At 41.3% G+C, this 19,259-nt stretch overlaps 1 protein-coding gene across 1 annotated transcript in view; it reads right to left on the bottom strand.

The window, feature by feature from the left end:
• Positions 1 to 312: 312 nt before the first annotated feature.
• LOC129702220 (ADP-ribosylation factor-like protein 13B) overlaps positions 313 to 19,259 on the bottom strand; it is a 50,234-nt gene continuing 31,287 nt past the window's right edge. The window contains exons 7-10 of the mRNA XM_055643874.1: positions 14,897 to 15,017; positions 8,631 to 8,889; positions 6,450 to 6,563; positions 313 to 688 (exon numbers count right to left, since the gene is read on the bottom strand). Coding sequence (XP_055499849.1) covers positions 633 to 688; positions 6,450 to 6,563; positions 8,631 to 8,889; positions 14,897 to 15,017 — 550 coding nt within the window. The 3' untranslated portion in view covers positions 313 to 632. The remainder of the gene's footprint in view (positions 689 to 6,449; positions 6,564 to 8,630; positions 8,890 to 14,896; positions 15,018 to 19,259) is intronic.

The raw sequence follows: 19,259 nt of genomic DNA, 5'->3' as shown, positions 1-19,259 counted from the left end.
TTCTTTTCTACATGGTTTATCCCAGACTTGTTATGATCTTTAAGCTTAGAATAAAAAAAAGGCTGAGACCCTAGTAGATGCTCAGGTACCTTTAACAATACAATTTGTACAAATGTCAGATTGTTTCCTTTAAATATATTAAGCATGAAACAAAGAATATGCAATAAATGCAATTATTAAAGACATGAGAAAAAGAGAGCATAGCATTGCATATAAAAGAAACTGAATTTAGGATTAACTGTGCATCAGCTTCTCTCTGACAGCTAAGTATCTGATGACGTTCATAAAAATAAAATACAAAGTTCTGTAGTAACTCAGAGGGTCAGGCAGTATCTGTGGAGGGAATGGTCAGGTGACATTTCATGTCAGGAGCCTTCTTCATTAATTTCTGTTAATAAAAACAAAACTGTTAAAGATCTTGTTTATTAAGTTCCATAATTTGTCAATATTTTCTCACGATGCCAGTGAAAATAAAATTTAACGCATTAGCTGACAGCCACCTGTTGTACCTATACATGTCCAACAATGTTCAAGAAAGCATGGACTTTAAATGACAGCTCCAGTTGATACAATGCAATAATATCAAGTGAGTGAAGAACCCAGCTCATCAGAATACACATTGAATTGATTGTTCAGTTGTTAGCTCGAGGTCTGGTCTTTAATGCAAGGAGTGCTTTCCTGTAAAGATCTGAAAGGAAATACAAAGCAAAGCACATGGATTAGATGAAACTAAAGTGTAATTAAGTATGGAATCCCTTGCATTCTTTGAGTAGATAAAATTAAAAAATAGGAATTAAGTATATACCAAAAAAAATTGGAATTGATTATAAAGTTACAATCTTCTAGCTTGTCCCTTATGTTACATGTGGTTATGTTGTTTGAACAGTAATTATTCATATCCAGGAGACTAGTCACCAAATGGGAACACCAGAATTGTATACAATTCCTAGGTATTTATATTCATTAAAACATTATTTTCATATTTATATTATATTCATTAGTAACAGTTCAGTCATTTCTGGAATCCATCTCCTGATAGGTGATCTGTATGATTATTGTTTAAGACAGGACCTCTTGATGTCCAAGCTAATATCTTCTAGACTATAATACTGAGTTTGTTGACGTCAGATACAATTAGAATCCGTGTACCTAAATTGGATGATGCAAGGATGGAAATGTTCCTGTCCTTTAAATTAGGTTTAACACAAGATCTGCTGAACTGTAGCCTGCAGAGAGGGAGCCACCGAGCCAGCCCATGCTCATCCTGCAAAGACCAGAGACTAAGTAGATGGAGCCGATGATGATGACAGACCTGTTGGGCGAAGAGCTAGGCTGGGAGGAGAGGGAACTGTGGTCTAGCCCAGTGATTCTCAACCTGGGGCCATGGCAAATTTCAGGGGGGCCACAGAAAAAAATTGGGATTTAGGGGCCCACAGGTTCAATGAAGGGGGCCACAGAGCTACCACCCGGTTGCCTCCTAAATTTCAGTTCTAATAAATTTAAATCTATGTATTTGAAATATTTTTGATGTTTGTGGAATCGAATAAAAGAGAATATTTGTGCAATTAATAGACACTGATATTTTTATGGAATGTATTATAATATTGAAGTACTTTTTTTTCTGCTAATAATGTCAGGGGGGGGGGGGGGGGGCACAGAAAAATTAAAAGATCCCTAGGGGGCCATGAGCTAAAAAAGGTTGGGAACCACTGGTCTAGCCAACCGCGATCTCAAGGTTGCCTGTGGGAGTCACTCCTCGAACATCAAGGTGGACAGGAAAGGAGAGGGACATTGTTCGCTGGTCGATCCACACGTTCAAGGAAGGTGATGGCTGGAGGTCCTGCAGCAACCTGGGGCTTGCCCGGACTAGGCAATGTTCATTATCTCTAGAGCACGGACTGGACTTTGAAAATGGCACCAAAACCTGGCACTTCCTACATGTGGGCTCAGTAGACTATTTTTGTTCACTTTGCTAATCGGGCATTTGCTTAGTTATGGCAATACTTTACTGGATTGTACGTAAGAAAATAATTTCACTGTGCATTTGCACATGTGACAATAAAAGCACCTTTGAATCTTTGACATTATGGGTCGATCCTGTGTTATAGCATACCATATTCTAAGCCACTATTCAAGATATTTTAGTGATTTTTGTGCAGCAACACTGAACTCTAACTTGCTCTTTTAAGGCTTCATTATAGTTAGAAACATAGAAACTAGGTGCAGGAGTAGGCCATTCGGCCCTTCGAGCCTGCACCGCCATTCAATATGATCATGGCTGATCATCCAACTCAGTATCCCGTACCTGCCTTCTCTCCATACCCCCTGATCCCCTTAGCCACAAGGGCCACATCTAACTCCCTCTTAAATATAGCCAATGAACTGGCCTCAACTACCCTCTGTGGCAGAGAGTTCCAGAGATTCACCACTCTCTGTGTGAAAAAAGTTCTTCTCATCTCGGTTTTAAAGGAATTTCCCCTTATCCTTAAGCTGTGACCCCTTGTCCTGGACTTCCCTAACACCGGGAACAATCTTCCTGCATCTAGCCTGTCCAACCCCTTAAGAATTTTGTAAGTTTCTATAAGATTCCCTCTCAATCTCCTAAATTCTAGAGAGTATAAACCAAGTCTATCCAGTCTTTCTTCATAAGACAGTCCTGACATCCCAGGAATCAGTCTGGTGAACCGTCTGCGCACTCCCTCTATGGCAATAATGTCCTTCCTCAGATTTGGAGACCAAAACTGTATGCAATACTCCAGGTGTGGTCTCACCAAGACCCTGTACAACTGCAGTAGAACCTCCCTGCTCCTATACTCAAATCCTTTTGCAATGAAAGCTAACGTACCATTCGCTTTCTTTACTGCCTGCTGCACCTGCATGCCTACCTTCAATGACTGGTGTACCATGACACCCAGGTCTCGCTGCATTTCCCCCTTTCCCAATCGGCCACCATTTAGATAATAGTCTGCTTTCCCGTTTTTGCCACCAAAATGGATAACCTCACATTTATCCACATTATACTGCATCTGCCAAACATTTGCCCACTCACCCAGCCTATCCAAATCTCCTAGCATCCTCCTCACAGCTAACACTGCCCCCAGCTTAGTGTCATCCGCAAACTTGGAGATATTGCCTTCAATTCCCTCATCCAGATCATTAATATATATTGTAAATAGCTGGGGTCCCAGCACTGAGCCTTGCGGTACCCCACTAGTCACTGCCTGCCATTGTGAAAAGGACTGGTTTACTCCTACTCTTTGCTTCCTGTTTGCCAGCCAGTTCTCTATCCACATCAACACTGAACCCCCAATGACGTGTACTTTAAGTTTGTATACTAGTTAAAGCTCAATTATCCGGTAGTCATAAAAATGTCACTAATTTAGAGGGAGCACCTTGGTTGATACTTTACAGAAGGGTTGCCTGTGATAAAGAATTTTAGTTCTGGGGTACAGTGGGACTCGGTACAAACATTGGTGCCGAGAACTGAACATTATTTTAGAGGAAGGAGACAACAAGATATTTTAGTCAAAAGATGGTGAATCTGTGGAATTATTTGCCACAGAATGCTGTGGAGGCCGTCAGTTGATATTTTTAAAGCAGAAATAGATAGATATTTGATTAGTACAGATGTCAGAAGTTATGGGGAGAAGGCAAGAGAATAGGGTTAGGAGGGGAGAGATAGATCAGCCATGATTGAATGGCAGAGTCGACTTGATGTGCTGATTGGCCTAATTCTACTCCTATCACTTATTAACGCTGGTAATGTGATGGAGGAGGGGAGTAAGGGATCTTGGTTAGGGAGGTAATGATAAGGAAGTCATGGTATGAGACACGCTGGAATTTTGAATTAAATAAATTGTGTAAGAATATTAGCCTTTGCAGCAAAATATTGGGATTAATCATATCTACAGTATGGCAAAGGTTTTGAGTGGTATCAGGAAGTGGTTCTGTGATGTAGATCCTTGCATATTTTTCATGTCCACACCTTGCCTGAGCAGTTAGAGGTTTATTGCTCAACAAAAATAACTAGATGCCAAATGAAGCATGAATTATACAGTCTTGGCGAGTTAAAGTCAATGATATAATTATTAGAGCCACTTGCTTAAAATCAACAAACTAAGGGAAGTTTAGAAAATGGATTTATGGATTTTCTGATTACTAGACTCAATTCCAACATGAGCTATGCAATTGACAACTAAATCTTTGGTAAGGTATTCATACAGAAGAGCTGACTTCTAATGACTTGAGTTCTAAAAAACCATCAGGACATTATCAATAAATATCCTAAATCCAAGTATAGCTAAATAGCATGATTGGGGTTTCAATTATCATTTGGAATCATTAAATGGATATCCTTTTAAACCTACCCTATCCATGTACTTGTCCAAATGTTTTTTAAACTTTGTACCTGCTTCAATTACCTCTTCTGGCAGCTTATTCCAGGGGTCAAGGAAAGAGCATTCACGTTGCAGCCCTGTTTCCACCAATCTTTCCACCACCACACACAAGAAGCACAAGAAGCACAAGAAGCACAAGACGCACAAGACAGACAACATTGTGCAGATGCCAAGAAGTGTGTCAGCTCTGACTGAACAACTTCTAATCTTGTGTGTGGGCTTGATAATAAGAAAAAGCTTATTCCATATAGAAACATAGAAACATAGAAAATAGGTGCAGGAGTAGGCCATTCGGCCCTTTGAGCCAGCACCGCACCATTCAATATGATCATGACTGATCATCCAAAATCAGTACCCCATTCCTGATTTTTCCCCATTCACTTGATTCCGTTAGCCGTAAGAACAACATCTAACTCATGAAAACCTCCAGTGGATTGGCCTCCACTTCCTGCTGTGGCAGAGAATTCCACAGATTCACAACTCTGGGTGAAAATGTTTTTCCTCATCTCAGTCCTAAATGGCGACCCCTTATTCCTAAACTGTGACCCCCTGGTTCTGTAAATCCTAGCCAAAATGGAGCCAGTATAGAGCCAAAATAAAGCAGAGGATTCATGCATTGCAAGGCCTTTTTGGTCAAGTCTGTATTTCTGTATAAGAAGCCACAGGCGGTTGGCTAGTGCCAGGAAGTCTAGGTCCCAGATCAATGTTGCAGATATGAAAGGTATAAGTATCTTTGCAATTGTCAATATGTATGAGAATCTTGCAGAGGACCTCCAAAATATTGTAAATGCATGAGTTTCATTGGATTGCTGCACAAGGATTGTAAATAATGTAAATAATGTTGCAAGACAGTTACCCTGTTGTTTGTTGATTGGCCAAAGTGTTAAGCCCTGGCAGAATTGTTTTGAGTTCCAGGGTAAATGTTGCATTATTCAGTGAATTAGCTTCCTTCCAGGAGCTTCTGCAAGAAACATTGTTTTAGGCACTCTGTAATCGGATTGTGGAACTGTCAATAATGCATTGATGTAATTAATATGTTTGATTGGATTGTAAGGGGACCACCACTATGTAGTTCGGCCCCTCGAGGTTCGTGGACCTATTAAAGGTAGTCCCACTTTGGATCGCTGTTGATCTTCTGGAAGGGCGCTTGGGATTGCGTGACCTTTTGGGCAGTGCCTGCTTGCACGAGGCTGAAGGGCTTGGCCAGGCAGAGACAAGGATCGAACCCGCGGTGGTTTAGGTATCATGTAAGGGATTTGTTGTTATTCTAAAAATAAAGTTTAGTTGGTCCAGTGCTTGAGTCAGTGTTTTTTGCTGAACTAGACTAGGGGGTAAGCTTTAGAAGAGCATATTTAGAGTTCTGGACTTCCCCAACATGGCGTACATTTTTGCTGCATCTAGCCTATCCAGTCCCTTAAGAATTTTATATGTTTCTATAAGATACCCTCTCATCCTTCTAAATTCCAGTGAATACAAGCCCAGTGGAACCATTCTTCCCTCATATGACGGTCCCACCATCCCGGGAACTAACCTGGTGAACCTACTCGGCACACCCTCAATAGCAAGAATGTCCTTCCACAAATTAGTAGACAAAAACTGCACACAATACTACATGTGTGGTCTCACCAGGGCCCTGTACAACAGCAGTAGGACCTCCTTGCTCCTGAACTCAATTCCTCTTGCAATGAAGGCCAGCATGCCTTCACTGCCTGCTGTACCTGCATGGTTACTTTCAGTGACTGATGTACAAGGACATCCTGTATCATTGAACCTCCATTTTCCCTAATTTGACACCATTCTGATAATAATCTGCCTTCCTGTTCTTGCCACCAAAGTGGATAGCCTCACATTTATCCACATTATACTGCATCTGCCATGCATCATATAATATCATCCTTTGTGTAAAATGTTGCCCCTCAGGTTCCTATTAAATTTTACTTCCCTCATCTTAAAATGTTTAGAGTTCTAGTGGACATACTTGATTCACTTTTTGTACATTTAAATAGACATTTAACTCAAACTACTGGATTCTGACTATGTGTTGGCCCTTACCCAGAGGTGCTGTTAAATCCACATTTTTGGAAAAATCATCGTCAGGGTCAGCTGAATTGATCTTGTTTTTGCATTTCATCTTTATTTTCTTCCCCTTATTTTTCTTTTCAGAATCTAAATCAGATTTTTAAAGAGATGTAATCACACAAAATAATCTATCATCCAAATTAAATTCCCTCTAGGTTTTCTAACACTTTCAGACATTACTAAATAATTATATGTTATCACCTATTCGTTTCAAATAATTTTCACCTCTCAGGAACTCATTTGGTTTATAACACATTGTCTCTCTGATCTTACTTTAGGCTCTAAATGTATAACTGAGTGAAAATATGAACAAATAAATGTGTTATGAGCCTTTAGAGTTCAAAGAGTACGATGGGGGAATTATATGGATAAACTTTGAATTAGCTAATGCTATTAAACTAAAATGTACAACATTTACAACTCTTAGACAGGTTGATATTCATCCACTTCCTATATTGAACTTTAAACAGAGAATAAATAGCAAGCAGGAAACTTTGGAAATAAATAGTTTTCAAGACATTTTTACAACACGCCAAATTGAGGGCAGTTTAGGCAGGACTCCAATAAATACAATTAAATGACGAGTAAAAAGAATGAACTTCTTAAACATCAATGAGACCAAATAACAGATTCCAAATCAGAAATATGCTGCATTTACCAATTACCTACTTTCAACTCTGCAATTACATCAAACCAACCATTTTGGCTGACTGCTTATTTTAATAATTTGCTCACAACAAAAAATTGCAACAACTCCTTAAACACAGGGAAATCTACCCGTATATGGAATAACTGATATCAACATAGATGGAGATTGATAGAAAGGTCACAGAGGGAGGGTTGAGGAAAGATTTGAAACTTGAGATAATTCTGCCACAGAAGGTAGTTGAGGCCAGTTCATTGGCTATATTTAAGAGGGAGTTAGATGTGGCCCTTGTGGCTAAAGGGATCAGGAGGTATGGAGAGAAGGCAGGTACAGGATACTGAGTTGGATGATCAGCCATGATCATATTGAATGGCAGTGCAGGCACGAAGGGCCGAATGGCCTACTCCTGCATCTATTTTCTATGTTTCTAAAATTTAGAGATGGGATGGCGAAGGTAATGACCTCCAAAGATGCTGTGAAAGAAGTAGAAAGTGTACAAGAGAAATTATAGGATTAGAGAAGGTTAAGGAACAAGACCATGGATGGATTGGAAAACAAGGATAAAAATGCAAAAAATCATAGCATTAGTGGATCAATTAGCGGATCATTCATTGTTTATTATTGTCTCGTTAATGGGACTTGGATTCAGGTAGAATATTGGTAGCAGAGTTTTAGATGCATTCATATTAATGGAGAGAAAAAGCCCAGAGGGCAATGGAAACATTGCACAATGTAGATAAAACAAAAATATGGAATATTTTGTTCATACAGCAGGGACCAAATGAGACTAGGACTAAGACAAGAGAAGTTATCATTTAAAACTGGCATTCACCGAGGTTCAAGTAGGGTATCAAGGCAAACAGTTTGTGTCACTTTGAAGTATTGGCTAAGAAAAGAGGCGAATAATGTGCATGGAAATTGACTTTTATGGTGGATGAACAGTAAATTTGCCGCCCCAATTTAATTGGAAAAGTCATTATAGAAGTTTCTCTGGTTGTGACGGGACAAATCGTAATGGAACTGAGTGACGGCAGAACCTTTCAATTAAAAAAAAAGCTTTGGTATGAGAGGAGGATAGGGTGTTCAATTGGGCCAATATCTGCAAAGATATTGAAAAATCTGGGGAAGGGTTGTACAGCGCTTTGCAAATCATGGAAAATGCCATTTGTGACTTTGGTGAAGGATCATTAATGCTTCGCACAAAAAATGAAAAGTGATGAAATTATATATAATAAATCAATATCAACAAGGCTTATATATTGTAACAAACTACCTCATATTTCCAGTGGATCAAATTCCAAAGGAGAACAATACATCCAAATCACATATTAAGTAACATTTTATGCTGTAAAATTTTGCCAGATGGATTCAGATTGATTTTGTGGTTATCTTTAATGCCATTAATTTAAGATTTCTCATATCAAAGAGAAATTTGCGTCCTTCCTATTCTATGAAATTCATTTCTTACTGCATTTCAAATATGCCACAAGCTAGGGACATAAATTTACCTTTAATAGCTTCTGTGTTCCCAGAGTTTGGCATCAGTGTTTTATTTTCTGCTTGGTGAGAATTATCCAACTGAATGATACTTCTATCCCTCTCATTCCTCCCTTTGCTGGATACAATTGTATTGTTAGTTGTGTCTGAGGAAGTAGTGTTTCCACTCGTCAGCCTCTTTGTTCGAGATAAACTCAGATTGCTGCCAGAAAACCTGATTTTCTTCTTTTTTTTCTTGGTCACAAAAGCATTCTTGATTTTTTCTTCATTCTGTTACAATAACAAAGGAGAATTACAGTTTCACCTTGGCATCAGCAGAATAATATGTTCCAGTTAGAGTACAGTTACAAGTTGAATACAGGTACGTAAATCAATAAAATGAATTTACATGACATTTATGTACACCAACATGAATGGTGAAAATATGAACATAATTGGAGATTAAAAAATAAGCCTCCTTTTTAAAATGAATTATTCATTTTATATTTATGCATTTTTTTCAGGTTTGTGACATAGATTATCATGGTAGAAGGGGTGGCTCCTCTGAATTCTTAATCCTTTCACCTAATAAATGATGTGGAAGAACAGTGCTCTATTACTCCTCCTGCCGAATGAAAAGCACATGATTTCCACTTAGCATTTCCTTCCAGCAGACTAATGGTTGCACAAGAACAAAATGCTGTGGTGTATAAGCATTCAACTGTTTAATTTCTGTAAGGAACCTTAGGGTGAATATTATTGACTCAAACAACACAAAAACAAGGTTGTGTAGCCTACTGTGCTTGTCCTATTTTTCTAAAGAGATTCACAATTAGTCTTATTGATTTGTTCTTTCCTCTGTAACTTTCATCTACGAATGTCCAATTTCATTTCAAAAATTACTGCTAAGCCTGCTGCCAGTACTTTCACAGTGTATTTGCATCATGACACTAATATGCTTATTATAGAGTAAATATTAAGTTTAGAAATAAGATATGTATTTTCATTAATATTGTATTTTAAGTAAGGATTGTTAAGTGCCAGTACATTCTGGAGATAAGTTATGCATTCATTCATGCATTCAGTCAATCATCTCAAAGAATGCCTTGAGAATAAATAATCATAAAACATTTGTATCTAGAATGTTTAAGTTGTGGTGATGCTCTGGAAAAAAATGATGGATTGTGGCCAGTAGAGTCTGAATTCTGAAGGATTATTAAAGGAACATGAGATACATTTGAAACAAATTGATTGAAAAGAGATATTTTTAAAGATAATTGAAAGTGTAAAAATTAAATATGGAACATTTTTTTAAAAACCACGAGAAGAGTAGAAGGAATGCAGACTCAGATTGGTTAAGGCGAGCTTTAGGAAGATCTCTGCAGAAGTCTTCTTCTTCTTAAACAGTCCCTTTGGATGGATGATGATTTGGTTCCACTCCAGAGGTGGCTGATAAGGGTAATGTATAGTCTGCTACAAATGGGACAGCAGTAGTGTTTGATGGGCTGGTTGAGTGGGTAGTTCGGGAGATGATGCAATCCTTTTGCAGTTTACAGTGGGCTTTTGTCCGTTCCAGCCAAATAGACTTGAAACTCAATGTAATCCTGAGTATTACGTCTCCAAATTAAGTAGTCACAGGCCAGGAATTCTGACGAGCAGAACCTGGAAGAGAGTGAATGTTTTGGGTGTCTGGTATCAGACTTGAAATAAAAATAAATCATGCAGGAAACATGCAGCAGACTAGATAACATTTGAAGAAGGATAAAAAGAGTTAACATTTTAGGTCAATGTTGAAAGTGAGTAAACAAATACAATTTAAGTTAGAGAGAGAATGGGGGTGGGATGGATAGGATAAAGGGGATATTGCTGATAGGATGAAACCAAGGTTGTGGAAGGATAAAAAGGATGAGACCGTTCCAATGAACAACTTGCTGAGAGACTGATAGAAACAGTCCCAATTTCTTACAAAAGGGAATTGAAACAATACTTGCAAGATTAAAGAGAAGGATAGTGCAGATTGGTTTATGCATGAGAACCAATCATAGTAGAATAGCATCACTAACTCCACCCTACTGTACGATTTATACTAACACCCACTTCCTACACGGGTCAGTCTTGGAAGTGGTCACGATGTTCAAACAACTAACAACCTGCTGTACCGCTATAATATGAATACTGATTTCCTTTGACCAGTCGGTCCCCAAGCTACTGATATCTGTGGACCCGGTAAAAGAATACCCTGATTTGTTCGATGGCAAACTAGGCAAGCTGCCTGCGACCTACAAGATATCCATTGACCCCAATGTTGACCCTGTCGCCCGCGCACCGCATCGTGTGCCACATGCCATGAGAGACAGGATTAAGTCTGAACTAGAGAACATGGTCTCCTTAGGCGTACCAGAAGAGATCAGGGTCTCCACCATGGTTGCTACTCTCAAGAAGGATAAAAATGAGCTCAGCGTGTGCATCAGTCCGAAGGATTTGAACTCTGCCACCAGGCATCTGCATTATCCTATGAGGACTGTCAAGGACATTGCGGCACAGATCGGACGAGCCACTGTATTTTCTGTCCTCGATGCAAAGAGCTCTTTCTGGCAGGTACTACTGGACGACGAGTCGTCAAACCTCACCACATTTGCCACTCCATTTGGCAGATTCAAGTTTCTAAGAATGCCATTCGGCATCAACTCGGCCAGTGAAATCTTCCAGAGAAACATGGGACTGCTGTTCCAGGGTCTCCCGTGTGCCATCATAGTTGATTATATCTTGGTTTATGGCAAAGACTTACCAGGAGCATGACTACAACCTAAAGCTTATCATGGACCGGGCACGTCAGATAAACCTGAAATTTAACTCTAACAAATGTAAGTTCAGGGTTTCAGAGTTCATCTATGTCGGTCATGTGTTCACTTCTGACAGTCTCAGGCTGGATCTGAAGAAAACTGCTGCCATCACAGAGATGCCAGAGATGTGCTCGGCCTGCAGCGATTCCTGGGTATGGTGAACTATCTTGGGAAATTCATACCAAACCTCAGTGAACTGAGTTCGACTCTGCAACAACTAACTAGAAAGGATACTGCTTAGTCCTGGTTCCAGCTACACCAAAATGCTTTTGATGTTTTAAAATTGAAGCTGACCAACGCACCAACCCTGCCATTTTTCGACCTGAACCGTCCTGTGACAATTACCTGCGATGCCTCACGATTCGGACTTGGCGCAGCCTGCCTACAATCATCTGCCGTTGGAACTTTGCGCCCTGTCTCCTATGCCTCCCGCACCATGACCGACACCAAACAGCGCTACGCGCAAATCGAGAAACAGCTGCTGGCCGTTGTCTTCGCTTGTTCCAAATTCAAGGACTTTATCTTTGGCAATGTTTTCACGGTCGAGACAGACCACCAACCCCTGGTGACGATCCTCAACAAACCTACACAAGCAGCACCTGCATGTCTGCAGCATATGACGATGCAGCTCCAGCGCTTTGACTTTAAACTTGTTTACAAGAAGGGTAAAGACATGCTCGTTGCCGACACTCTCTCTCTCGTGCACCACGGGCATCCAACGAGTGACACCCCTACGAACGGGACAAGTTTATGGTCCTCAGCATTGACTTTGTTCCTACAAAACAACTGCACCGCCTAGCCAAACATACAGCCACCAACACTGCTCTCCAGATACTTTCATCCGTAATCAAAAGAGGCTGGCCAGACAGACAACCCAGTGTACCAACAGAGGTGCAGTCGTTCTTCTTAGTCCGCGATAAACTGGTAATACAGGATGGTGTCATAGTTAAGGGCCACAAAGTCGTGATCCCCTCATCACTACGTGACGAATACAACAAAGAGGCACACAGCGGTCACCCAGCAACTGATGTCACGCTGGCCCACGCACAGAACCTGTGAACAGAACAGAATTTTTGTGTACCTGTTCTACTGGCCTGGGATGACCAAGTACATACAGCCTCCTGCCCCATTTGTAACAGCCTTGCACCACACCAAGAGAGACAGCCTTTACTGCAACAATTTCCACCAGCACTGCCCTGGACGTCGCTGGTGGCAGACATTTTCGAATGGCATGGTAAACACTTTCTTGTCCTGGTTGACTCCTATTCCAACTGGTTTGAACTCAACTTACTGACTTCTATCACATCAGAAATGGTCATTCAAAAGTTAAAGAAACACTTCTCTACATTCGGCGCACCTGTCCATTTGCAGACCGATAAAGGAAGACAGTTTACCAGCCACGCTTTCAAGCTCTTTGGCAACCGATGGAATTTCCACCATGTCACGAGCAGCCCTGAATACCCACAAAGTAACGGGCTCGCTGAACGAGCTGTCAGAAGCGCTAAACATCTAATGGAACGCGCACACCTAGCCAATTCAGACGTGTATCTCGACCTCTTAAACCTCAGGAACATTGCTAGAGACAGAACCCTGGGCTCGCCGGCCCAGCGACTGATGTCCAGAACAACGAGACCTCCGATTCCGAGGCCCAGCAGTGCTGAAGCCAGCTACAATCCAAAAGCGTATCCAGGAGAAACACGACATACAGAAACGGTCGCATGGCAAGTCCAGCAAACCACTCAAACCTCTACTACCGGGCCAAGTCGTTCGTTTACAAACTTCCGTGGGACATTCCCATTTGGGTAGTGTTGTTGGTCTTGCTGAAGAACCACGATCTTACCTTGTGGACTATGATGGCACCTTATACCGTCGGAGCAGCCAACACTTGGTTGCTGTGAAGGAGCCACGTCCACCACCAGCTGGTCCTTACGCTCCACCTCTACTGTTCCAGCCGTCTGCTGCCACGTCCACCAGTTCCAGCATGTCCCGTACCCCTCCACGACCGACGGCTATGACTAACCACAAAAATACCTCTCCTGCATGCTCCCCCTGTCGGTCACCACGGATGTCCCCTGCTGCTTTCTTTCTTCTAGGGTTCACCACCTCCCTTTAATCTGTCTGTCCGCGATTTTGGCGCTGTTTGGAGAGGGCTTGGTCCGTATGCATTCGGGCCATATTAGTGGACCGTCTGATAGATATGGCGACTATGTTTAAATTCTTAAGACATGTATGCTTACCATATCCACTCTTTACGGGGAAGGATGTAGATTGGTTTATGCATGAGAACCAATCGTAGTAGAATAGCATCACTAACCCCATCCTACTGTACGATTTATACTAACACCCACTTCCTACACGGGTCTTGGAAGCGGTCACGATGTTCTAACAACTAACAACCTGCTGTTCCGCTATAATATGTTAATATCTGATGGGATAAATTGCAGATGATTTTAAAACTTCAGATTTTGTAACATTGCTATCTCTTTGGCTATGTTACAGATTGGTCCGATGCATTTGGATAGTTCTGATAGATTTTTTTTTAAGAATTGGCTTATTGGCATCCATTACAGGACCAGATTAGATTGGTTTTCTTTATGTAGAATTAGAATTGAGGAGATTTATAATCAAAACCAGGTCTTGGAAGCGGCCACGAGTTCTACAATAGCTGTACCGCTAATTTACTGATTAAAGATGAGGAGAACTTTCTTTACTCAGAAATGTTTGCGATATGGCCTAGTTCTTTATGACAAATTGAGGGATCAAAACCAGCGAATACAATAGGGAAGAGGAAAACTTCTTTACTCAGAAATGTTTGCAAAATGCCTATGAAAAAGGTGGATAAGCACATAAAGAGGAAACAAATAGGTAATGCCTATAAATAAAGTGAGGTAAGAGGGTAGCCGATTGTACCATTAAGACTTGCCTGTGACTCTTGAACAGCCTAGTCCATCACAGAATTGTCGATTTCATGCAAACTGACTAACTTAATTAAAGTGGTGTGCCAAATACATAAACATCAAGTTAACATAGGATTAGGTCATAGAGATGCCTTGTGTGGCATTATTAGCGAGGTGCCATGTGTGGGCATGCATATCCCTCACTTCTATGTCTATTCATTACCACATCGAAATCAAGAATGGGCATCACGTTCTGGCACATCTGACCTCTTGTGACTCACAATCAGAGACATTGAAAAGGGCCGCTGCTAGAAGGCAATTGGGATGAAGGGGGAAGCAAGGTTTCAGGTTCTGCCAGCTAATGTTTAGTCAGCACTGGTATACCATTTTGTCCCACAGAGATTCTCAAAACAAAATGACTGCACTGGCAGGATTAGCTGAATGAATAAACTTGTGGCAAAGTGGTGTCAAGCAAGATTAAGCACACATTAATTAACAATGCTAGATTAAAAAATGAAGGATCTCTACAGCAAATAATCATTTTTTTTATTTTCATACCTGAGCATTGATGACATTACTTAACCGCTTAGATGAGTTGATCTTTGCCGGAGTTGTGTCTTCAATGTCTTTCAGATGGTGACTCTTTTGTTTCTCTAAACCAACTCTGGTGTGCCTTTTTCTATAAAATAAAATTAATATTATATTTGAGGTTCCACAGAATGTTCCTCAAAGATTATTATATAATCCATGCTAATAAAAGCCACAGATTATGCACTATATTATGCACCAACAGTGGATTGCCCCAAAATAAAATATTATATTCTCAATTTTTTGCACTTCCTTCCTTTAGTCTTTTGCAATGATCGGTGCAGAAGGAATTTTTTTTTCACACCTTTAACTTCCAATAGATTGTACGCTGAGTTAGTTTACAGTGAAGACTATTTTTGTATGTGCCTGACTCAAAACCTACCAAAGGATTTATAGCAAGAGATAGAGAGTTCTTGGCTGCCTCTGTCAGATACTGTATGTACCTTGCTAAATATCATCCTAAAATTTAGAGTTGGTAATTCCTATCCTTGCTCTCTGCTTTTGCTCCACCAGGTGGCGCCAGCAATGGCTGCCTCATCAACAGTCTGTCTGTCCCTTTCTTTATCATTGTTTTTTTAGCATGTGTTAAATGTATGTTTTTATCGTTCTTTAGCTTGTTTTATGTAGGCCGTGAGGGAGGGGGTTGGGGAAACTTTTTGTAATCTTTTACCTCAACAGATGCGATTTATATTCCGTATCATATTTCTTTCTGCACTGCAGCCTAACATCGAGGAGTTGGCGTTCTTTGCTGGAGACTGATTTCGAGAACTCCACTGCGGGGAGCCTACGGGACTTTTTCATCGTGGAGCCCGCAATGCCTTTGCCAGGGATCGACCTCTGAGCTCTACCGCAGATGCTTGCGGACTTTAACATTGCGGTGTCTGGTCAGAGACTGACTTCGGGAACTCCAGGCTGCACGAGCTTCGACAGCCTCGACGCGTAGGCTTTGATCACTCCGACGCGGGAGTTTCGATTGGCAAGATGCGGGAGCTTCGATCGCCCTGATGCAGGGGCTTCGGCTGCAGGCTGCAGGAGCTTCGATCAGTGTACAGTGTATGGTAAATCATTTAAAAGAGGGGGGAGGGAGGGAGGGGAGAGGGGGTGGGGGACGGGGGGGGGGGGGGGAGAGGGAGGAGAAGGAGGGAGAAGGAATGGAGACAACTTTTAAGAAGCCAGACATACACGGCTCTGAAGCTCGGCAGACATTAACATTACTGGTCGGTTATCCTTGGTTCGGAAAACTACTGCTTACGTTTTATTCCCCCAATTCACCGGTCAGCACCGGCTACAACTAGGTATGTTACAATACTTACCTTCAACAGCGCTGCAATTCTGCCACTGGCTGTGTGCGTGATTTTGGCGCGTTTGGGGGGGGGGCGGGGTTAAAACGCGGAGTGCAAGATTTTGCTAAAGAATCATTCCGACAGCCGTTCTGTGTGTTTTTTTTTTAAATTCGCCCGACAAGTTAATCACTAGAGTGATTTTAAAATCAGCTTCTGAAGCCATCAACGCCGACAACGGGGACAGATTTTATGTAGGGGACAGGTAAAAGAAAGTAGTTTATTGTTATGTATAAAAGTGTTTCTTAAGATGCATTTAATTCACATTTTAAATTGCGAAATGGTGATTTTTTGCCCCGAAGAACCGGCAGTGTATTTGCTGGAGATATGGGGGACTAAATCACCGCAACCTGAATGTTCCAAATGGTCCCGTTCCAGAAAATCCCACTCGCAAGCTGATTTAAATGGCCATTAATTTACAGGTATTAAACATTAAATTCCTTCCATTTGGCCTATAAACCCATGACAATGAGATTTAAAAATTATGTTATATTGTGAATTCTTGTGTGAATGTTATTTGGACACTTAGGCTATTTAAAAATGGTAATCTATTCTTAAGAAATGGATAGATGTTTAGATCTAGTAATTGAATTTTGTAATTAGCTACAGTTAGGTAACTAACTAATTATATGCTTTAATTTCAAGTCATCTAAGTAAGATTGTTTCATATTTGTTTCAGAATGCTTCAAACTGTAATAACTGAAATATTCTTTCAGTTCTCTTAATTTTTAAGAAAGTTATGGGCTTTTGACTGTTCTCGATCTCAGTCAATGGAAAAGCAATAGGGAACAAGATGCTAATTTCCGAGTATGAAAATGGCCATAACCTTTTTAATACTGAAGATATGAATGTGTCAAATTAAACTTCTTTTTATGCTTTATCTGATGGGATAAATTAAAGACTTGATTTTTAAAATCTCAAAATTTTGTAACATTGCTACTACAACCAACGAGAACCTATGAGAACCTTCGACCACCTGGCAACCCACTAGGACCTCCTGGCGACCTGCCTACGGCACGAGAATTCTTGCTACACTCCATGGAGTGTAGCAAGACCATGAAGGCGACTACCTGCCAACCACCTGCAAACATGTGGAAACCATGTGGCGACCGCAGAGTCTCCTGCAGTCGCCTAAAAAGTTGCCTAAGTGGGACCGGCCCATTGGGTTTGTATGTTTTTATTCACTTTCTTAATGCATTTTATTTGTTAATATTTAATGCACGGCTGTTTGATTGGTTGGTATGTGTTCAGTAAACTAGCAACAAATGCCAATGACAATTGGATGCTTCATCCACCATAAACCTGGTTCTCCTTTCACTGTGTTTGCTGCAGTGAAATGGAGCTGCCTACCCATCAGAAGAGCGGAAAAATTGTAGTCCTCCTTTCCCCCCAAATGGCAGCTTATACAGAAGGATTTTTTTGGGGACCTGGAATGGATCGTCTGATAGGGGAAAAGCCGTGAAATAAGAAATGGAAGAAATAAAAATCACTCATACATTTGAGTCACATGAGGCCATAGCCTGTGGATATTTATTCTTACTAAAAATAATTCAAATGTAGATTGCCATCTCTGCAAAAGCCAATTGAAGGTACCAATCAGATTATTTTTTGTTATTGGTCATCCTTATAATGTGGTGCAAAACAAAATCATAAAATGGGACAAAGGTCATCTTCAATTCCTTGAATCATGCATTTGCGTCACATGGGTGAAAACCTGGGGTTCCACATCTCTGAGGATTGACACTGTCATCACACGCCTGCTGGTGAGAAAAGGCAGCGCCTTTACCACCTCAGGCAATTGAGGAAATTCAGAGTGTCTCCGAGGATCCTCCAGTGCTTCTACGCAGCGGCGGTGGAAAGCATCTTGTCCGGGAACATTACCATCTGGTTCGGGAATTGCTCTGCCAAGGACAAGAAGGCTCTGCAGAGAGTAGTGCGTTCGGCCGAACGCACTATGGGAACTTCACTCACCCCCCTGCAGGAACTATACAACAGGAGGTGCAACTCCAGAGCAAACAAAATCATGAGAGACCTCTTCCACTCCCTGCTGCAACAGACTGTTCCAGCCGCTACGGTCAGGCAAACGCCTCCGTTGCCATGCAGTGAGAACGGAGAGGTTGAGAAGGAGTTTCTTCCCAAAGGCAATTCGGACTGCAAACGCCTTTCTCACCAGGGACTAACTGTACAGAACGTTTTTCCTTCTATTATTTATTATGTAAAATAATATGTGTGTTATGATTGTGTTTATAATTTGTTTGGTTGTTTTGTTGTTCCGCGAGCATTGCCACTTTCATTTCACTGCACATCTCGTATGTGTATGTGACAAATAAACTTGACTTGACTTGACTTGACTTGACATGGCATAAGCATAAATGGATTTACTTATGCCAATAATAGCTGAAAGCATACAATTTTTCTGCAAAGCATGGGATCACCAGCCATAAGCCATAAGCATAATACAAGATAAAGCAATTCTTACTCCTGCTTGGTCATGTGATATGCAAAAATAACGACTGACTTGAGCTCCATCGCGGGCGTGGTCTTAACGTCGGAATAGATCCTTTGCCTGGGATTGCTCCAACCGTGGCCTGCGGACTTTACATCAGGAGCTCGCAGTCTCGGGAGAGGCTAGTCGGGAGCTCCAACGTCACAGAGATTCGACCCGCCCCGATGCGGGGTTCAATCGCCTGGCGCCTGGGGAGCTGACATCCCCCCGAGGAAGGAACGGATCACCCTGATGCGGAGGGGCCAAACGCAACCCGCTATGGCAGTCAAGATCGTCCCGTCAATGGAGGGCTTAAGGCCCCCGACCACGGGAGAGCAGAGAAGGGAAGAGATTTGAACTTTTTTTCTGCCTTCCATCACAGTGAGGAATGTGGAGGAGTCACTGTGGTAGATGTTTATGCTTCTTTTTCTTCTTCTTGCGTATGGCGTGCACAGCCTAAAGTTGTTGGACAATTTGTTTTATTTGATCTTACTTGATTGTGCACGCC

The sequence above is a fragment of the Leucoraja erinacea genome, chromosome 12, assembly GCF_028641065.1.
Source record: "Leucoraja erinacea ecotype New England chromosome 12, Leri_hhj_1, whole genome shotgun sequence".
NCBI classification, from domain to species: Eukaryota; Metazoa; Chordata; class Chondrichthyes; order Rajiformes; family Rajidae; genus Leucoraja; species Leucoraja erinaceus.
Note: the sequence above shows the minus strand (reverse complement) of the source record. Positions and strands in the feature narration are given on the sequence as shown.